Genomic DNA, 21920 nt, shown 5'->3' with positions numbered 1-21920 from the left:
TTTAAAACATAACATAACATATATACGTCTATGTCGAGGACTCAATTTCAACTAGTAATCGCGCACCAGCGTTGGTAATCCGTACAAAGCCCTGTATTGGTTACTTGTTGGTAACTAAAGATTGTGAAGGATTACAGGCCAAGGATCTCTCATCCAAGTTAAACAGATAACGGTTCCCATTTGTTTTAATTAAATCAGTATGTTTGCCGAGCATTATCCAGCAGGTTTTGAAGGCGATAAAACAGTTTATTGATAAATTGGCTTTTGTTTTTGCTCAAGGAGCGTTACGAGCTACATTTTTCCATTGTTTGTGTTATTTTGTCGGGTTTTGTAAAATAAGGTTTAAATAAGTCTTATTCGTTCTGATTTTCATTCCGTGCTTGGTAAAATGTCATATTAATCGATTATTTTTCGATCGATTTGTCTTTAGAATTATTATTAATAGTCTGACCTTGTCAGGTATGGAGTCTTTAGTACTTGTATTAGATATTTTATTAAAATATTTAGTTAGTTCCACTATTTTTTCTGTTACAGTCGTTTTTTAGTACTTTTTATAGACAGCAGTTGCTCCTTTATCTGTTTCTTGAAGAACCTAATATTACTTTTTGACGACAATTCCTTATAATGACTTTTTTATGTTTAATATGTTTGTTATATCGTGTGACTGTTAAGGTACTGGCTACAAACTACGTATTCGAGGAAACAGGACCGGGTATTTCTGTTAAGATTCAATGATGTAACGAGTGAGACAACTAGAGATAGGTGTTTGGTTTGTATTGTGTTGAATATGGATCGTTTGTGTCATTTTATGTCGCTGTTCAACATGTCGCATCGTTTTTCCCTAAAATAAAGTAGTTTTAGAAGTAAAACAAACGTTTTTGTTATTTTAAATCCTTCACATATCATGGCTTATATATTTTTAATAAAACAATTAATAATTGTATATCTTACAGCAGTGTGTGCTTTTAACGATGTGTTTATAGCGATTTTAAAAATGAAGACCTTCTTGGGAAAACCAAAAAGCTTGTCTTAAACGTTCTGTTAATTGTGCGAGTACTTGTATTGTCATGATCATGAACCTACATTTATATATAATATATAAATCTATCTAGGGTACATATATAATTAAAATTGTTTTCTATTAAATTTTGTCTGGTCTTTGGTATGTCTCACATTTTGTATATTTTTTCATGCAGTTTATTGCTACATGATGTAAATGTATACTTGTGGTAGTGTTTCTGCAAATTCTGGAGATTTTTCTGTATGGCAGCGATTGCAACTGCCTTTGGACAGCGTGTGGAAGAGTTTTCTACCTTCTCGATCCTCTCCAGACGGCGTCATTTCAGACTTAGCTTGGTTGAAGGAGGGATTGAGGGAAAAATTGTCATTTCGAAGCAGAGGAATTAAAATAATAAAAAATTGTAAGTACCATTATATAATATTGTTATAACGTATAGATATTATTGAAATAGATAGATGTAGATATAGCGTCATTCGTTCACTCAGTCAATATTTGTGATGTGAAACATTGAAAGTCAATGTGAATCATTTAATCGACCGAATCTGTGAATTTTTGCTGAAACGAACTATACACCGTATACTCCAGACCTTGCCACCTTCGACTGTCATTATTCCTGGCTGTGTAAAACTCTCTTAATATGAAGTTAGCTTCAAAAGGGACTCATGAAAATCACTTCGTTCAGTATTTTCGTCAACAAATCTCGCAGGTTTTACTGTCACGGAATAATGAGTTTACCAGGGAAGTGGTAAAAGGTCATCGATCAAAAGGATTCAGATATGATTGATTAGTATTTGAAATTCATATGACTATAATCACTTTGAAAAGTATTTAAAAAGCGAGATCAATTTTTGTGTAAAACCTTTACTAAACTTTATAATTCTTATCGTTTTGGTTTGATTTTTTTTGTTTATTTTCTAAACATAAATAAATATCAAGTGAAATAATCGATCCTGAATATGTTGTTTGTTCTTTTTATTGCACTAGTATAAAAAAAATGTGCGTAAGGCAATCAAAATGGAAACAATAGAGTTATATAATATACGAATTTGTACGAAAATAAAGAAGAATAGGCGTTAAAAACCGTCCTGACAGAATGCATAAATTACTTGATGCTTGACACTTTGCCAGAATCACCTTTTGGTTGTGGCCGTGTAAAAAACAAAATTTGTCGTCATTCATAAGAATGTATATCGTTTAATTTCGATCACAGACTTGATTAATTGATTTTTATTTTAAAACGGCAGTCTATGTTTTTTCACCCAGTCCTACCATTAAAATCCGTATAACGTATCATCGATGGAATGGTTAATGTTATACGTTTTTTAGTTAGCCCTAAACCTCAAAAGATGCATGTATAAATTTGACAGCTGTCGGATCATTATTTTGTGAATTATAACATTTTGAGTGAAACAACTTTTGTTATTGTGAAAAAAATGGATAAAAAGGAATTTCGCGTGTTGATAAAATATTGGTTTTTGAAGGAAAAAAATACAGTTGAAGCAAAAACGTGGCTTGATGCCGAGTTTCCGGACACTGCCCCAGGAAAATCAACCATCAAGGATTAGTATGCTAAGTTTAGACGTGGTGATATGAGCACCGAAGACGGTGTACGCAGTGGACGCCCAAAAGAGATTGTTACCGACGAAAACACTTAAAAAATCCACAAAATGGTTTTGAATGACCGTAAATTGAAAGTGAATGAAATAGCAGACACTCTAAAGATATCAACTGAACGTGTGCATCATATCATTCACGAATATTTGGATATGAGAAATCTCTGTGCAAAATGGGTGCCGCGCGAGCTCACTTTTGACGAAAAACAACAAGGAGTTGATGATTCGGAGCAGTGTTTGTAGATGATAGAACGTAATGAACCCGAGTTTTTTCGGCGATATATGATATTGGATGAAACATAGCTCCATCATTTCATACCGAAGTCCAATCGACAATCATCCGAGTGGAGTGCACACGATGAACACTTTCCAAAGCGTGGGAAAACTCAACAGTCGGCTGGCAAGGTTATGGCGTCTTAAGTTAAGAAAAAGAAACTGCTGCTTCACCAAGACAATTCACCGTGTCACATGTCAGTAAAAACGATGGCAAAAATCCATGAATTGGGCTTCAAATTGCTTCTTCATCCATCGTATTCTCCAGATCTGGCCACCAGCGACTATTTCCTGTTCTCAGATCTCAAAAGAATGCTCGCTGGGAAGAAATTTTCATCGAATGAAGAGGTGATCGCCGAAACTGAGGCGTATTTTGAAGCAAAAGACAATAAGACAAGAGTGAAAGATTTCTTGATTTGTGACATCGATGTATTTGTTAAATAATGGTTGGAATAAGCTGGGTGGTAGAGCGACTTATGGATGAGTGGCTGGCTGGAAGCTGTCTGTTTAGCTAGACCATCAACATCAGTAGGCGAGTCATCAGTATCACCACAAGGAAAGGAATCCATGCTGACGATACTTTGAAGCCCAAAATAAGAGGGAACAAAACACTTGAGATGGCCTGATAAAATCGTACATTATAACCAAACCAAGTGACATATGGCGCCAAAATATCGCGTCAGTGTAGAGAACTGTTTTACTAACATAGCGATAAAAGCAATTTTGACAATCCGGGGCATTTTCTACGAATTTTTTAATCTTCTAGGATATTTTTGGGAAACTTATAGACAACTGGGGATGTATATGTGAAGTTCGTGTTCCAAGGTGGCGTGGACGTTTTATATGAACGTTATTGAAGGTTTAGGTTTTTATTGTAGCTGAGTATTGTCATGTTGCCTCACTCGATTGAAGCTTCCATTAATTTACCTTCGATTTTTTACTGCAAAATAAATCATCAATAATTAACGCTTTTTTAAATAATAAAAAACGTAAATTAAAAATATTAATTGGTGTTATCGTTTACATTTCAGTCAAATGACAATAAAAGATAAATACAAATGACAAATTAATTACCTGATACGATAAAATATAAATTACGCCAGTCTTATAAAAATAATTACAGTTATTTTTCGACCTAAGATTAGAAACATATATGAAAACTGTCAATGTTTCTCGAATTTTTATGCAACTGTATGTTTCTTTCTATGATAAATTGGTTACAATTTATCTTGGAAGTGTAACAAGGACTGAATCATGCATAAATATGGCGATTTGATGTGCGATGTTATTGCCCATATGTGACCCGAATAATCAGCGGTTTCATTGCATTTATTTAAAGGCTTGCTAGGTTGTTAGTGTAGTTTGTGCAGGAATACATATGGAAAATACAATTTTAAATATATAATTATGCTTGTTCTCTTTTTATAATATTTTAGTACATATTTTCTTTTGTTATATTTGATTTAGTTCATTTTGTTGCCTTCTTGAACTTTAGTTCTGTTAAAGTCATTCTAAAATTATTATTATGCTGAGCATAACATTTTGAATATATTTTTGATTTTTGTATACTTCTAACTGTTATCTTTGTTTGATTACCATCACTTTTTATGTCGGGTTGTGTTATCTTCTCTTAAACAGTGTTCATTCTTACTATATTCGATATCATCCTTCAACTATTTTCATTATTTGACTTCAATCCTTTTAAGAAAAACATAGGTTTCAGAAGCTTTTATTTGGTACTTATCTACTTTATTATCTTCATTTCTTCAAAAGTTTTAACACAGAGTGTCTCACCATCTCTTCATCAAAACTACGGTTTGTATTTAAAAATAAAATAAATATCCTTGGACTAACTAATAAAACAACAACTTAAACCTTTTTAATATAATTATTTGTTTTTCTTTAAAATAGCCTATGATCACTTCTTCATTTGCTCCAAACCTTTTTTGGTTGACCATATTTTTAGGGCCTGCAAATAGTGATATATGGGAGCAAGATCTGGACTGTAAGACTGCTAGAAAGGGAGTTTGAATATAAAATCATTCACGTTTTCTATTCACTTATGATACGATACATTGATTTAAAAGAAAACCAAAGTTGTTTTACTGAAATCATTGTAAGTTTGAAGCCAAATATCAGATTGTCATAAAATTGTTTTGATATTGAAATGTTAAGGTTGGCACTATGAGGTTAAGTTAGGTGTTACTTAAAAGTGATGTCTAGTTTTATGATTTTACTAAAGCTGTAGTATTTAGGTTGCAAAACAGGTCGATTGAAAAGTAACCGGCTCACCATAGTAAAACAATTTTTTTGGCAAAATTAGTTTTTTTTATTCAACATAATTCTCTTCAAGGGTGATATATTGATTATAGCGACCCTCCAACTTTTCGATACCATTTTTGTAGTACGATTTGTCCTTTGCTTCTAAATAGGCATCAGTTTCGTTCACTACCTCTTCATTCGACGAAAATGTCTTTCCAGCGAGCATTCTTTTGAGATCTGAGAACAGGAAATAGTCGCTGGGGGCCAGATCTAGAGAATACGGTGGATGATAAAGTAATTCGAAGCCCAATTCATGGATTTTTGACACGGTGCATTGTCTTGGTGAAGCAGCACTTTCTTTTTCTTCATATGTGGCCGTTTTTGAGCGATTTCGCCCTTCAAACGCCAAACGCTTCCAATAACGCTATGTAATAGTCAATATGATGTACACCTTCAGTTGATATCTTTAGAGTTTCTGCTATTTCATTCAATTTCAATTTACGGTCATTCAAAATCATTTTGTGGATATTTTAAATGTTTTCATCGGTAACAATCTCTTTTGGTTGTCCGTTCACCGTCTTCGGTGTTCATTTCACCACGTCTAAACTTAGCATACTAATGCTTGATGGTTGATTTTCCTGGGGAAGTGTCCAGAAACTCGGCATCAAGCCAAATTTTTGCTTCAACTGTGTTTTTTCTCTTCAAAAAGCAATATTTTATCAACAGGCGAAATTCCTTTCTATCCATTTTTTTCAACAAAAGTTGCTTCACTCAAAATGCTATAATTCACAAACTAATGATCCGACAGCTGTCAAATTTATACACGCATCTTGGGAAGGTTACGGCTAACTAAAAAACATATGGTTTTTATTCTAGTAGTGCCATCTATGTGTCGGGCCGGGGACTTTTCAATTGAACTCTTACATTGGCTTTATCGAACAAAATATTAATAAGCCATCTATTAGAATTTGGCATACAATAATTTAATTATTGTTAAGTTGAGGCTTATGATCGCTTGATAACTTAAAATAATTAAACACATTATCTCTAATCATTATTGACGATTTCTACAATTTATTTTATCAATAATTATAAATAATACTTAGCCATAAATAAATAGTTTTTACGGGTTCTGGTTGGCAAATAAATTTGTTTGATGTCGACGGGTTTGTGACAGTTGTTCAGGCTGATAATACTCACACAAGTGGCATGCGAAAGCGGTTACTGATAAGTAGCGATATTGTTTTTTTTGCGGTTTAACAAGCATTAATCAGGACAGTTTGATGAGAACTGGCAATAAAATAACACGAAAAAATCGGATACTTTTCGATTTATCAAAATAAACTTAAATGAAATGTCTATACTGATTAGTTATGATGTCCCTATTTAAATGTAGATTACTATTATTGGTAGTTGGATTGATATTGAAAATTGTCATATTGGGATCAATTTTAACGTTAATTTGAAAAGTAATTTATGTAATTTGAGTTTTAAGAGAGTTTGCTTTTGTCACTACTAAAAAATATTAAAACTTAGTTTTTTTTATTCAACATCATTTCCTTCAAGGGTGATACCGTGATTATAGCGACCCTCCAACATTTTTGTAGTACGATTTGTCCTTTGCTTCAAAATAAACTTCAGTTTCGGCGATCACCTCTTCATTAGAGGAACATTTCTTCCCAGTGAGTATTTTCTTGAGATCTGGGGACAGGACATAGTCTCTGGGGCCAGACCTGGAGAATACAGTGGATGAGGAAACAATTCGAAGCTCAATTCATGAATTTTTGCTATCATTTTCACTGACTTATGAGAGGGTGCATAGTCTTAGTGAAACAGCACTTTATTTTTCTTCAAATGCGGCCGTTTTTCGGCAATTTCGTCCTTCAAATGGTCCAATAACGCTATGTAATAGTCGCTGTTGATGGTCTTTCCTTTTTCAAGGTAGTCAATGGAAATTGTTTCATGCGCATCCGAAAATACAGACGCCATAACCTTGCCAGCCGACTGTTTTCCCACGCTTTGGAGCAGAATCATAGTGTGCAATCCACCCGGATGACTGTCGATTGGACTTCGGAATGAAATGATGGAGCCATGTTTCATCACATATCGATGCAAAAACTCGGGTTTATCACGCCTGATCATTTTCAAACACTGCTCCAAATCATCAACTCGTCGTTGCTTTTGGTTAAAAGTGAGCTCGTGTGGCACTCACTTTACACAGAGCTTTCTCATACCCAAACATTCGTGAATGATATACACGTTCAGTTGATATCTTTAGAGTGTCTGCTATTTCATTCAGTTTCAATTTACGATCATTCAAAATCATTTTGTGGATTTTTTAAATGTTTTCGCCGGTAACAACCTCTCTTGGGCGTCCACTGCGTTCACCGTCTTCGGTGCTCATTTCACCACGTCTAAACTTAGCATAGCAATCCTTGATGATTGATTTTCCTGGGACAGTATCCGGAAAGTCGGCATCAAACTAAGTTTTTGCTTTAACTGTATATTTTCCCTTCAAAAAGCAGTATTTAGTTAACACGCAAAATTGATTTTTATCCATTTTTTTCATAATAACAAAAGTTGCTTCATTCAAAATGCTATAATTCACAAACTAATGATCCGACAGCTGTCAAATTTATACACGCATCTTTTGAGGGTTAGCGCTAACTAAAAAACATATGGATTTAATTCTAGTAGCGCCATCTATGTGTCATGCCGGGGACTTTTCAATTGGCCTGTTATAATACATCTACAATATTAAATAAAAATTTAAATAAAATGTTAATGTGTTATTTATTTCTTGATTATGGCGAATTTTTTACCAAGTATTTTAAACATGTGCTGAATTCTATTTCAGTAATGGTCTTTTTCGAAGCCTTTGTCGATTGACATTTCTGTTCACGTCTTTTGATAGTCAGAAATCATGGCTTCACGGACATTTACACTCTTTATAGAAACAAATTGGTAATTGGGCATCAAACAAGAGGTTATTTATCATTTCGAAGCTTTAGAAGAATACAGGAAACGAACAAAGCAAATTTTTCTAACTACTGACGTTTGCCAATAAATTTCGATGCAGATGGTGTTGAAGTTTGTATTATCTTTTTTATCAAAATATTGTGTTTTACAATACACACGTTACAATCACATCTGTCTCTAAAAAACCAGATTTGATTAGTAATGTTGGAGTTATCCACAGTCACTTCATATAACATATTATTGGGGATACAATTTGCAATATCTGATGAACATTTTGAGGATTGTATCTATTTACTATGTGTAGTCAATTATGCCGTATATCTTAGCCAATATTTTAGTGTTGTCCATACTTCCAATAATAAGATGATAGTGATGGTAATTATAAATGCTTATCTGCTGCCTAGGTTCCATCATTCAATAAGTTCATGACCTATCAATAAAATAACTTTAAGACAGAACTCAACTTTACTCCTCAAATCCACTTCCATGGAGCATTCTTTTGATATCTGTAAACAGCGATTAATAACCGATAATGTCAAAGCAAATTGTTCAATCAAATCGCTGAGATTTAAAAAAGTTGAGTGGTATGTTACATTTTATCATTCGGATTTGCGATTTCATATTATTATATATAAAGATGAATGAATTAGGAATATCAGGACACTGTTCTATCTGAGGTCCTGGTATGAGAAACTGGATATCCATCCACAGTTGTTTAAAGTGATACCCAGGGCTAGTACTAAATGGTTCAACAACCTGCGCACTACGTCATAAGTACCCCTTGTGACATCTGGATGGTCGCAGATTGTTTAACTAACGAGGTGTTTCTCTTAAAAATGCCGCATGGACATAACTTTGGTCTAACTTTTAACTGTTTGTGGCTCAATTAACTGGAGCTTTTTGATATTGAAATTTTTATCGAATTTTTTTTGGCAATTTCTTTTGGAATTATTGGGTTTATAACTCTATCTTGAATTCTATTTGGATTAGATATCACATCGGTCAGCAGGGTGTGATTGAAAAGTATGAGTTCAATACTTAGCAAGTTAATACTGATCATGCAAGTACCGGATAAATTAAGAGGGTTTTCGCAATATAAATTTTCTGTTTTAGTTGTTGACCCAGATTGTTTGTTTATTCGCAATGGGTATTAACGTAAAATGGTTCAAAATACAATTAAAAGTGTTTATAAACTACATACATTTGTAGTCTCAGTCCCGCTACTGTTTTTAACCTCTTTCTTTACCTATGAAAAAATTGTGTGTTAAAAAGTGTTTTTTTAATTCGCAAATAATAATTTAAAAGTGTCGTTCTTTGTTTGAGCTTATTTGTATTCTCTTCTGCTAGTATATCACTTCTCTTTTGTCCTCATCGTCATTTCAATTTGAGAAAGATTTGTTTTATTTTAAAATAACCTGTGATTCTGTGTTGTTTCAAATATTTTTCGCTGCAGCATATTTGTGAGGTCTGCGAATGGTCAGTAGTTGATGAGGTCGAGATTTGGACTATAAGATGATTGGCAAGGCAGTTCAAGGAGCAATTCATTAAATTGAATCATAGTTTTTATTCACTTGTGACCCGACGCATTGTTTTCAGACTAACTAAAGTTGTCTGACTGAAATCATGAAAGTTTTAAAATACATGTCAGATTTTCATTAATTTTAAGTCCTAAGTTTACAGCTCTCAGGTTAGGTTGAGGAAGGTTAGGAGAGGTATTCAATGATATGATGTCTAGTTCTAATACTTATTAAAGCTCCTATCGTTTCTATTAGTCTGTATGTATGTATTTCTTTGCTGGTTTGAGGTGTGAATGACATGTTTACAATTAATGGTTTCGTTTATATTAAAATAGTATTGTAACGGTAATATTGTTTGTGTAGTTTAGTGAACAATATTCATAGTCATGTTTTAACAGTTAAAAATATCGAAATACGCATGCCTAAAACAAACCAATTATATGCTACGACTTGCTTTTTTTAGGCGTAGAATCATTTAGAGTTATTGAAACAACATTACATTATTTTTACGGATAAATATTTCGTTTTAAACGGTCTATACTATTGTTCGAGATAAATTCTCCATCGTTTTGACGATAACATTCGAATTCGCAGTGCGGGGACGACAGAACGAGATGCTTTTTCCTTATTTGAGGCCCTGGTCCTGCGTATCGAAGTCGCTCCCTCCACATCAGACTCGCCATCGACTTCGAAGCTATGCCACTGTCGCGCCGCCAAGCAGTATCGAGCGGAACGCGATCATACGACGTCACGGCACCCGTCCTACGTCAGACAGACCCAGCAGACTGATGCGGCGTCTTTCGACCATCGTTCTTGTGCCATGAGTGCGCCCCAAAAGGATCCAGGGGGTGGCGGCGGCGGCGGCACGGATCCCGACCGTCCCCCAGGTTCTCCCGCGAGCAAGCGGCTTCGCGAAACGGTGAGCTTCTTCGAGAAGGTGTGGACCGGCTCGAAGCCGGTGACGGAGCTCGGCGAAGGTGTTCGTCTGGACGTGGACCAGCTGGAGAGACGCCTGGCCGAGGAGAGGGCCCGGCATCTGGAGGAGGTCGCCGTCGCGGATACGGGGGCGTTGAGGAGAACGCATCTCCACCATCAAACGTACCCCGAAGACACTTTTCAGGCAGGATATTTTATTATTTATGATCGCGTATGGGAACGGTGAAGTTTCCCCAATTCCCATCCACTATGTATCAAAGAGGAACGCTATTTTTACAACATGTTGCTTTAAATATTTGTTTTCGAGACAATCTTGGAAATTTTTCATATGCCAGATGGTCTGTCAACCGGAAAAATATGAATTTCCTATGAAATAAAAAGTTTACACCTTTTTTATCATTAAATTGAATTATAGACTAAATGTTTTCTTAGTTTTTCAAAAATAGTTTTTATTGATTCCAAAACTATTTTAAACCTAAACATTTCCATATAACTAAAAGACAAATACCAAGACATCGGTATCAAGATGTCTTCATCTTTGGTACGTTTAAATTATATAAAAATTATGCTTCTCGTATCTATTATTTTATCCAAAATTGCAAATTTAAAGATAATTAAAGACATTTCTAGAATCTGGATACATTAAAACTAAATTTAGCGTGGAGCAAGACGTGTTTCTCAACTAATTGTATTGATTTTGGAGACGGTGACTCATGTCAGTAGTCGTAAACTCCTTTTTTTGTAACTTTTAAGATTCTTATGATGGTTGTACCGAAATATATTGATCAGTTCTTATCGATCCTGAGTGATATCAGCTCATGTTTCATTATTTGTACTTTTTTGTAAATATTTATTCAAGTATTTTTTCCTCTATTTTTATATTAAATCCTACTTGACATTGTTGACTCACTCACAGCCTATTCATACAGTTCCCTTAAAAGTAGATATTTATCTAGAATGATCCATTGGTCCTTACTTAATGTCTAGAGAAATAATATTTTTTTCACATCTCCACTACACAATTATCAAAAGATCAAATGTTTTGGTTCCTGTAGGTCTAAGAACTATTTTAATGATTCCGAAGAATTGTAATAGTTTTGTGCTGATATAGCACAATATCACCACCTGTCTTATTAAATGATAGTTTCTTGAATGCCAGTCTGAATCTCAAGTTCTCAATGTAAATAATTACTCTTATAGTCTCTGTGTGCATTTAAGATACTTTTTAGAACTTAATATAGGTCTATATTAGTTTGTGCAAAGGTAATTTATTATATATAAATTTCAATATTTCAATTCAAGTTATTTGCTTGCCTTTTCGATATAACAAGGTCTGGTCTTGACGTCAGTTTTTTTTCCTTCGTTTTTAAAAACAATGACGGGAATTTCGTGTTGATTTTTTTAATTTAGTAAAAATACCAAGGATTACCAAAAAATTATGATTTTTGGTGCTTAATTAATGGTACTGGATTTGATAAATGTTACAGCACACTCACTAGGCTCTTATCAACAGTCTCAGTGAACTTTAAGGGTATAAAGTGAAAGGATTATCATAAATCAAACGAAGAACGTTTTTTTTGCCTAACCTTTTTACTAAATCATAAAATATGCTAATGCTTCACGGTCCGAAAACAGAAATATAAAATCGTTACCTTCTTAAAACACGTTACTGCTTATATAACGATGTTGATATCATCAGCGGACCTAAATCTGGTAGGTGTGGAGGTCACTCTGTTTTCGTGTTCAACGCCACGGGAAGCGGTTTCTATACGAAACGGCGGCAATTAACGCCGACTGGGTGGATGTTAAACTGACTTTACCAGAACGGGAATAATTAGGATGAATTTTTGATTTAATGGGTTCGGAAACTGGTTTTTTTTTGCGGTTGTTGTTCGGTTGGTGATCTTCGCTAATAAATCCGGTGCTTTTTAAAACGCGTAACCGCCGGTTTTATTGGTACTAATTTTCGTGTAGAGTTTACTTACGTAATAAATAACGAATAAATACGAGAATGATACACGAAATGTGCGATGAGAGGGTTTTAGTTTGGTTCGTTGGAAAACCTATTAAATAGTGGGTCTAGAATAAAGTATTGCGTGTTTTAGGTGTTAATTTATCGACTTTTTACAACTTTATCAATGTCATTTCATTGATAGGTTATTATTTACTCTAATGGATGACATAATATACATGATAATGGTGTCAGAACTTTTGAAGTTATATACTTTCAGTTTTTAACGACATCTCAAAAATGATTCATGTTTCCAGTTTTTTTTTATAAAAAAAGATTATCACTGAATGTTTTTCTGGTATCATTCGAGTCATTGGAATCTCATACCAATGAAACGAAACCTCTTTCGGGGACCGCAATTCTTAATTTGGTCTTCACAATTTCTGTTAATATAACGACCGTATATCTTTAATTCTCGGCTATGGCGCATTATTGAATGACAATTCCTTGAATGACAGTCGGAATATCAAGTTCTCAATGTAGTCATTCCTATATATCAACGATGGACGTTATTTTTTCAATATATTGTTTTAATTAATTGATGAATATTTGCTTTAAAGATAATTCTGAACATTCTTCGTATGCCAGATGGTCTGTCAACATGGAAAATATGAATTTCCAGTCAGAGGCATCAACATTTTAAACGCTCCTTACTATAACACTAAATTACAGACTAAATGATTACTTAGTTTTTTTTAAATAATTTCTATTCATTCCAAGACTATTTTAACTCGCTTTTGATGTAAATTTCGACAATAAATTAAAAGCATTTCCATTTAATTAAAAGATAAATACCAAGACATCGATATCGAGATGTTTTCGTCTTTGGTACGTCTAAATTATATAACAATTATGCTTCTCGTGTCTAATATTTTATCCAGAATTACAAATTTAAAGATATTTAAAGATATTTCTGGAATCTAGATATATTAAACTTAAATTTAGCGTGGAGCAAGACGTGTTTCTCAACTACTTGTATTGATTTTGGATACGGTGACTCATGTCAGTAATCGTAAACTCCTTTCCTTTAACGTTCAAGATTCTTATGATGGTTGTAACGAAATATATTGATCAGTTTTTGTCGATCCTAAGTTATTTCATTACACATCATCCAAGTATTTTTTACTCTATTTTTGTATTAAATCATACTGGCCGTTGTTGACTCAATTACAACTTATTCATACGTCTCTATTATTAAGTTGGTCTTCACAATTTTTGTTGGAATAACGACCGTTTTTCTTCTAGGCTATAGCATTATTCTTTTGGGGTATCCGAAATTTTATTATTATTATTTTTTTGAATTGAATGGGACATTGATTGGGTGGTTTTCATTTCGATGTCTTCTAAGTTTGACTAATTTTGGTTTGAAATGGTAAAACAATTTTCTTACTAGTTTGGTATCTTCTTCTTGACCGATTTCTGGAGTCTGTACTACTTCCTGACCTTTTGTTTTTGCTCCAGGTCCAAAAAATTCTTTTAGTCACTTTTTAAAATCAGAATATCGTCTTCCAACTGCTTTTCAACATAGAAGTGGATGCAATTATGATGATACAAAATTATTGACCGATATGATGTTCCCTATTGAAGATTCTAGTATCTTCATGATACACTCTGCAATATATACTGACAGTGAACTAACGGATAGTCTTTTTATGGTAAATCTCAACGGGATTTAGTTAGATCAAGTGCAGGAGTTTGAGTATTTGGGACCAGTAACATAGGATGACCTTTTGTTTTGGCTCAAGGTCCAAAAAATTCTTTTAGTCACTTTTTAATATCAGAATATCGTCTTCCAACTGCTTTTCAACATAGTAATGGATGCAATTATGATGATACAAACTTATTGACCGATATGATGTTCCCTAATGATAGAGATATTGAAGCTTCTAGTATCTTCATGATACACTCTGCAATATATACTGACAGTGAACTAACGGATAGTTTTTTTATGGTAAATCTCAACGGGATTCAGTTAGATCAAGTGCAGGAGTTTGAGTACTTGGGACCAGTAACATAGGATGACCTTTTGTTTTGGCTCAAGGTCCAAAAAATTCTTTTAGTTACTTTTTAATATCAGAATATCGGATTCCAACTGCTTTTCAACATAGTAGTGGATGCAATTATGATGATACAAACTTATTGACCGATATGATGTTCCCTAATGATAGAGATATTGAAAATTCTAGTATCTTCATGATACACTCTGCAATATATACTGACAGTGAACTAACGGATAGTCTTTTTATGGTAAATCTCAACGGGATTCAGTTAGATCAAGTGCAGGAGTTTGAGTATTTGGGACCAGTAACATAGGATGACCTTTTGTTTTGGCTCAAGGTCCAAAAAATTCTTTTAGTTACTTTTTAATATCAGAATATCGGATTCCAACTGCTTTTCAACATAGTAATGGATGCAATTATGATGATACAAACTTATTGACCGATATGATGTTCCCTAATGATAGAGATATTGAAGCTTCTAGTATCTTCATGATACACTCTGCAATATATACTGACAGTGAACTAACGGATAGTTTTTTTATGGTAAATCTCAACGAGATTCACTTAGATCAAGTGCAGGAATTTGAGTATTTGGGACCAGTAACATAGGATGACCTTTTGTTTTGGCTCAAGGTCCAAAAAATTCTTTGAGTCACTTTTTAATATCAGAATATCGTCTTCCAACTGCTTTTCAACATAGTAGTGGATGCAATTATGATGATACGAACTCCTTGACCGATATGATGTTCCCTAATGATAGAGATGTTGGAGCTTCTACTATCTTCATGATACACTCTGCAATATATACTGACAGTGAACTAACGGATAGTCTTTTTATAGTATGTCTCAACGGGATTCAGTTAGATCAAGTGCAGGATTTGAGTATTTGGGACCAGTAACATAGGATGAAAGCTTGTATTGCTAATCCTTTTGTAGGGCTACAGGATTTGAACACTGTTACCGTGATCTTGAGGTCTTTCAAACCTTATACTTAAGGCAAATTCTACATGTTTATTTTCGAAATCATATAAGAAATTAAGTCATTAATTTAAGATACGGCAATAAGTGCACGGTTAGGAAACGAATTCGGAGATGTAGATTACAATGGTTTGGACAAATCTGTTAAGAGATGAGTGAGTTCTTCACAAATTCCTGTTACAAATATAATCTTTTAGGTTGAAGTCGCAGCAAACAGTTTCTAAAAAACTAATATACACTAATGACTTAAGGCTGCAGTTATCTAGGAAGATCCATTGGCCCTTACTTGAGATGTGCCGCAAATTTGTCTAAAACAAATCTTATTGATTAATTTTGGAACGGCCGTTGTAAATTCCTCCCCATTTTGTTTTATTTAATCAATTCACCCACTGGATATTTCCAATTAAATTTCAGCGACGTAACGTTCGGAAAACGGCATCGTTTTAAATTGTTTTCAACGTCTCTCTGACAATGATATACAATCCGAGTCCGAATAAACGGTTTTGGTCTTTAATAATATAATTACGAGCATAAATATATCAAGAGAACGAGAACGATCAGGCTTAATCCTTGACCTACAGATTGTTTATGGTTGTATTACGGACGTGTACGAACTGTAAATATTCTCGGTTGGTTTCTTTTAAAAAGGAATTTGATATTTTCGACGTATGGCATTCGGTTTATCGCTCGACCTTCTCGCATTTCGTCGTCTCGGGTTTCGACGTTGTGGAGATTGCTGTCGGATTTTTCTAGCGTTGGGAACTATCGACTCAAAACGGTCGAACTGGCAGGTCAATTGAAAATTCTCCGGCCTGACACTAGACGGCGCTACTAGAATTAAATCCATATGTTTTTTAGTTAGCCCTAACCCCCAAAAGATGCGTGTATAAATTTGACAGCTGTCGGATCATTAGTTTGTGAATTATAGTATTTTGAGTGAAGCAACCTTTGTTATTGTGAAAAAAATGTATAAAAAGGAATTTCACGTGCCGATAAAATATAGCTTTTGAAGGGAACAATACAGTTGAAGTAGAAACTTGGCTTGATGTCGAGTTTCCGGACACTGCCCCAGAAAAATCAACCATCAAGGATTGGTATGCTAAGTTTAGACGTAGTGAAATGAGCACCGAAGACGGTGAGCGCAGTGGAAGCCTAAAAGAGGTTGTTACCGACGAAAACATTTAAAAAATTCACAAAACGATTTTGAATGGCCGTACATTGAAATTGAACGTGTACATCATATCATTCACGATTATTTGGGTATGGGAAAGCTCTGTGTAAAGTGGGTGTCGTGCGAGCTCACTTTTGACCAAAGACAACGACGTGTTGATGTTTCGGAATTGTGTTTGAAGACACGATGAACCCACTCAAAAGCATGGGAAAACGCAGTCGGCTGGCAAGGTTGTTGCGTCTATATTTTGGGATGCGCATATAATAATTTTCATTGACTACCTTGAAAAAGGAAGGATCATCAACAGCAAATATTATATAGCGCTATTGGACCGTTTGAAGGACGAAATCGTCGTAAAACGGCCGCATTTGAAGATAAAGAAGGTGCTGCTTCACCAAGACAATGCACCGTGTCACAAGTCAGTGAAAACGATGGCAAAAATCCATGAATTGGGCTTCGAATTGCTTCCTCATCCACCGTATTTTCCAAACCTGGTCTCCAGCGACTATTTTTTGTTCTCAGATCTCAAAAGAATGCTCGCTGGCAAGAAATTTTCGTCGAATGAAGAGACGATCGACGAAACTAAGGCCTATTTTGAAGCAAAGGACAAATCGTACTGCATCAGTGTATCACCCTTGAAGGGAATTATGTTGAATAAAAAAAAAGTAATTTTGCCAAAAGATGTGTTTTACTAAGGTAGGCTGGGGACTTTTCATTTGACCTATTAGTCGATAGTAGTAATTCGTAAATAGTCGTAGACATGTAGTCGACTAAAAGTAGTAATTACTCTTTCAGTCAAATGAGAGATCAGTCCATTTTAATTTTTATTACACTATTACTAGTCCTTGCCGACTAACTTACAATTTGTCTTTACTTTAACTTAAAACTAGGTATATACTTAGGAGGTCTCTGGTGTAATAATGTTTATACATCAAATGGTTTGATTATTTTGAGTCTGTGTCCAGTTCTGGTGTTATCCAAGGGTTGTTTTACTTCGATATTGACATGAGAACGTAGTCTGTGCTCATGTATCCTTGCCATTCCCTTGGTTTCTTTGGTGACAGTCGGTATCTAAATCTCTCTTCTTCTTGTGTGCATGTTCCTTCCAGCTAAGTTTTGCATCAAAGTTCATTTTAAATAATTTTAAATTAGCTAGTATTATAAAATTGATGTTGTACTAGTATTATTTTGAATGTAAAAGCGGAATAGTATAATGATCTTATATATATCTCGTCGTATTTTGATATCTAGAAAGTAACAATGACATAATGTAATAAATGACATCGTATTTATATCGAACACATTTTTTATAAATGAAGGCAGCCAGGCCCAAATATTGATCGACAGCAAATTGTTGGGTTGCATTTATATCCTTATTATATTTACCATGAACTCTTCTCCACATTATCTATGAGGTAGAGTTCCAGGTCCTATTTCTGGTTGTATCGTTTTACCAACAGGCCTGATTGACCTTTTGTAAGTTTTCATTAATTGTTCTGATTAATCTTTAATTCGAAAACTGATAAAAACAATGAGCTTATATATTGCGCTTTAGATAAAACCTATTTATCTTTCTACGTTCGGTTGTTAAAAAGCCGTGTTTCCATCTTACGTTTTCCTTTTCAACCCATTTTTTGTTGAATTATTTCAAGCATCACCTTTATATTCTTAACTATTTCGATTTTAGATTTTTTGTCGATTGATTTCAAAACTTACGAAAAGTGCTACGAAAAAAGTAAACGAATTAGTGCTCTTTATCTCCTCTTAGATGTACACTAAATGTACCTATGCACGCAGATCTTACATACTCTACAATATAATATTTTATAACTGTTCTCAGAAATGTCATTTACTTTTAAATTTTATGTTTTATTTTGACATTTTATTTCAGATTTGCCTGAAGGTTGTAACGTACAGTTATTTTCGTATTGTCTACTGCTAATTTTCTCTATTAAATAATAACTAATTATATTACCTCAACAAATTTTTGTAAACATACAATTAACTCTCGTAAATAGCAACGCGTAGCTGTGAAATCTGTCAAGCTGGTTTAGAATAAATGCGCATAAGCAGAACGCACGCTTTTCTTCTTTTACTATCGTGTTACAAAATGCTTTAATAAACATTGAGGGAGTTAGAAAATTGAACAAGTCAATCAAAGCTATAGACCCAATAGTTCCCAAGATAAGATAAATATGCTCGAAAGTATTTTACTATTTATTAATTGGTCTTTTTACCCTATTCATAGAGTATGAAAAGAGCTATATCTCATCATATTCATCATATTTTATATATTTAATATATATATATATATATATATATATATATATATATATATATATATATATATATATATATATCCAATAAAACAGCGAAAACACGTCATCAAAATATATGACGAAGCATCCATTCCGATGCATCAGACACATTATTAACACATATTTTTACTTAAGGATAACACAATGATTCAATGACCAGAGTTCAGCTCAATATTCTTTTCTATTTCAAACATTAATTGTTGCAGAAATTGACATACTTTTGGCTTAAAAGTAAGATAATGTTTAATCCTAGACGTTCAATATCAGGGTTTCTTGGGCGCGTTGCTGAATTTGTCTGAGATTTACATATATTTTTGTCATTGTTATATTATTCAAACTAATTTAACTGTAATAATATCATGTTATTCTCTTATCAGATGATTTTAATCACAACAATTTACAAGTAGATCCGAGTTTATTTTTATTTATGTCAATATATTAAAGTGGCGATAAATAGTATTTTTCTTTTGCTTAAGAAGAATCTGAAAATTTAAATCTGTCGTGTAATGGGAACTAAAATTAACTCAAGATATTTTACTCTCTTTGTTGTGGCAGTTTCAGGTATTTTTGTTGGACTGACATTGTTTAAAATGTACGTAGCAACTAAATTTTACTGTAGCAACGAGATATGAAGTAACATATACTATATGCAAGAATATTTTTTTGTTAAAATCGTTATTGATTTAATTAAATAATAGTACATTTCGCTATTACATTTCTTTTATCTTAATGCAAATAAAATGTGTGTACAGCTTTATCTGTTTATTTTTTGATAAGAGCTCATATATTTCGATGTAATTATAATAGGTTACATATGAATGTTGAAATTAAATTTGTTTCTTGACAACATATTTTACGAGGACATATTTGTGCATATTTTTGTGCGATTGTCATGCTGCTATTATGTAAATATAAAAATGATTGTTTGATCATTTGTTAGCACATTTTTCTGGTTATTTTCCGAGGCTCTTAATGCGTAGATTCGTTTTACTTCTACATTTTTGTCAAGGGGATATTGAAAGGTTATTTGTAAAAGTACTAATGTTAATAGCGAATGATTTTTGATTAAATAAGAACTGTGTTTATTGTGTTATTATTTATAACAGACAGTCGATGAATTTTCAACTTTTCAATCTTCTTAGAGCTGAGTTTTACCTTTTGTGGTACTGCTATTTCATTTTGGTAGGTTATGTGTGACATCGCTTAAAATAAATGCTGGTGATTCAGTGTCTAATGAATTTGGTGGTTGTTTAGGGTAAATTGATATGGCTTGGTGAATGGAGGTAAAACCAAATGAAACAGTGGTGTTTACATTATGTGCCCGTTATTTATTGACAATATAAAAAATGTAGAAAATACAACATAGATAAAACGGATGGCAGCGGTGTTACCTGGTGACAAGGTTTGGGCATTCGATGGTGGCACGTCTAAACTGAACGGTGGTCAGAGTTCGCATTCTGATTTTGCATTCGGCAATATATGACTGAGTGTTACGATTCTTTTTCTTCCAATGCTTGGTACAAAGCACCAATTTCTTTCATAATGATTTCGTTCAAAATTAAGTTCTTCCAGTTAGTCAGGTCGATTTATTTGCTGAACATATCAAGATAGACACTTTTATGTTTTGATGAAATTATACTATTTATATCTGTTTCATGTTTTTGCTGAATATATGTACTTTTGAATATCATCTTCTTGGAGGACTCTTGTCGGTTCTTTTCAGTTTCTGGGACTTAATATTCATTGGGGATAAAGTAATTTTGGATTTCTTGTGGTTCCACTGCTCTGTAATAATCTATAACTTCTTGTAGAACTTCTTAGCTTCTAATGTTATTTCAAATGCATGTGCAAAACAAGCTTTACATTATTTGGAGAGTTTTACAGCGACCTTAGATGCATCGAATCACTAAACATTTGTGTGGTCTAGCTTCGTTGTTATGGAAGACATCTTTCCCATTGATCAAGCCTTGTCCTTTTTTTAATTGCCTACTTCAACCTCATTAGTTGTTGGCACTAGAGAGTAAATAACTTTTGACTGAATGAACGAATGAACATCCTTCAAACACGGTATAGCCTGGATTTATTGACTGAATGAAGTTTTAATCGAGATATGCGACTTTAATGCCATCTCTTAGAAAAATTAAAACTACTCATTGTTTGTTGTGGCTGTTTTTTTGGTAAGTTTTTCTATTTCTGTGATTTTTCCATATTATTACGTTATCTTCGTCATTTTTGTTTCTATTTTTTTATTCAGTTTAAACATTTTACAATATGAACAAGATGAGTCGTGTTTTTCTTGTGATATGTTAAGTTTTTTTAAGTAAAATATATGTGAATAAATGTTAGTATCAAAATAATGATGTTCTTTTTTATTATTTGGGTTACAGTATTGATATACATAAAAAGGCCCTGATAATTTTCAAGGTTAGCGTCACGCCTTGCTTCCATTGTGAGGCATTGTACTTCGTTCTGTAACGAAACTTTTTCAATCAAATTGTTGAACGTTATACTAAACTTTTTTTTGTTAACGTTTTGTACTCTCTTTGTTTATATATATATATATATATATATATATATATATATATATATATATATATATATATATATATATATATTGTTGCATATACTACCCAACATATAATAATGACTGAATAGGATATAATATTATCCTGACTGCAGTATTATTTTATATACATTGTCTCGTAATATTTGGCAATTGGCTTTGATCTCGTGATTTTTAACATCATTAATTTATTATTACTGCAATTTTTTTCTAATTTGTATGTATCCACCTATCCGTTGTTGTTGATTGACGATGATTTGAATGGAACCTAAAAAAGT

At 33.4% G+C, this 21920-nt stretch overlaps 1 protein-coding gene across 5 annotated transcripts in view; it reads left to right on the top strand.

Annotated features, from left to right (window-relative positions):
* The window catches only part of Msp300 (Muscle-specific protein 300 kDa), a 232527-nt gene that overhangs the window by 49390 nt on the left and 161217 nt on the right, over positions 1 to 21920 (top strand). For 3 of the 5 annotated variants that reach the window (XM_076409217.1, XM_076409218.1, XM_076409216.1), the window contains exon 1: positions 10352 to 10785. The exons of 1 other annotated variant lie outside the window; for it this stretch is intronic. In XM_076409217.1, coding sequence (XP_076265332.1) covers positions 10486 to 10785 — 300 coding nt within the window. In that variant the 5' untranslated portion in view covers positions 10352 to 10485. Of the gene's footprint in view, positions 1 to 10244; positions 10786 to 21920 lie in introns of those variants that run through there. One more of the 5 variants, XM_076409220.1, reaches the window with a different exon arrangement.

This window comes from Rhynchophorus ferrugineus, unplaced genomic scaffold (genome assembly GCF_030347505.1).
Source record: "Rhynchophorus ferrugineus isolate W39M unplaced genomic scaffold, kcgeb_rfMv2 rfM7, whole genome shotgun sequence".
Classification (NCBI taxonomy): Eukaryota; Metazoa; Arthropoda; class Insecta; order Coleoptera; family Curculionidae; genus Rhynchophorus; species Rhynchophorus ferrugineus.
Note: the sequence above shows the minus strand (reverse complement) of the source record. Positions and strands in the feature narration are given on the sequence as shown.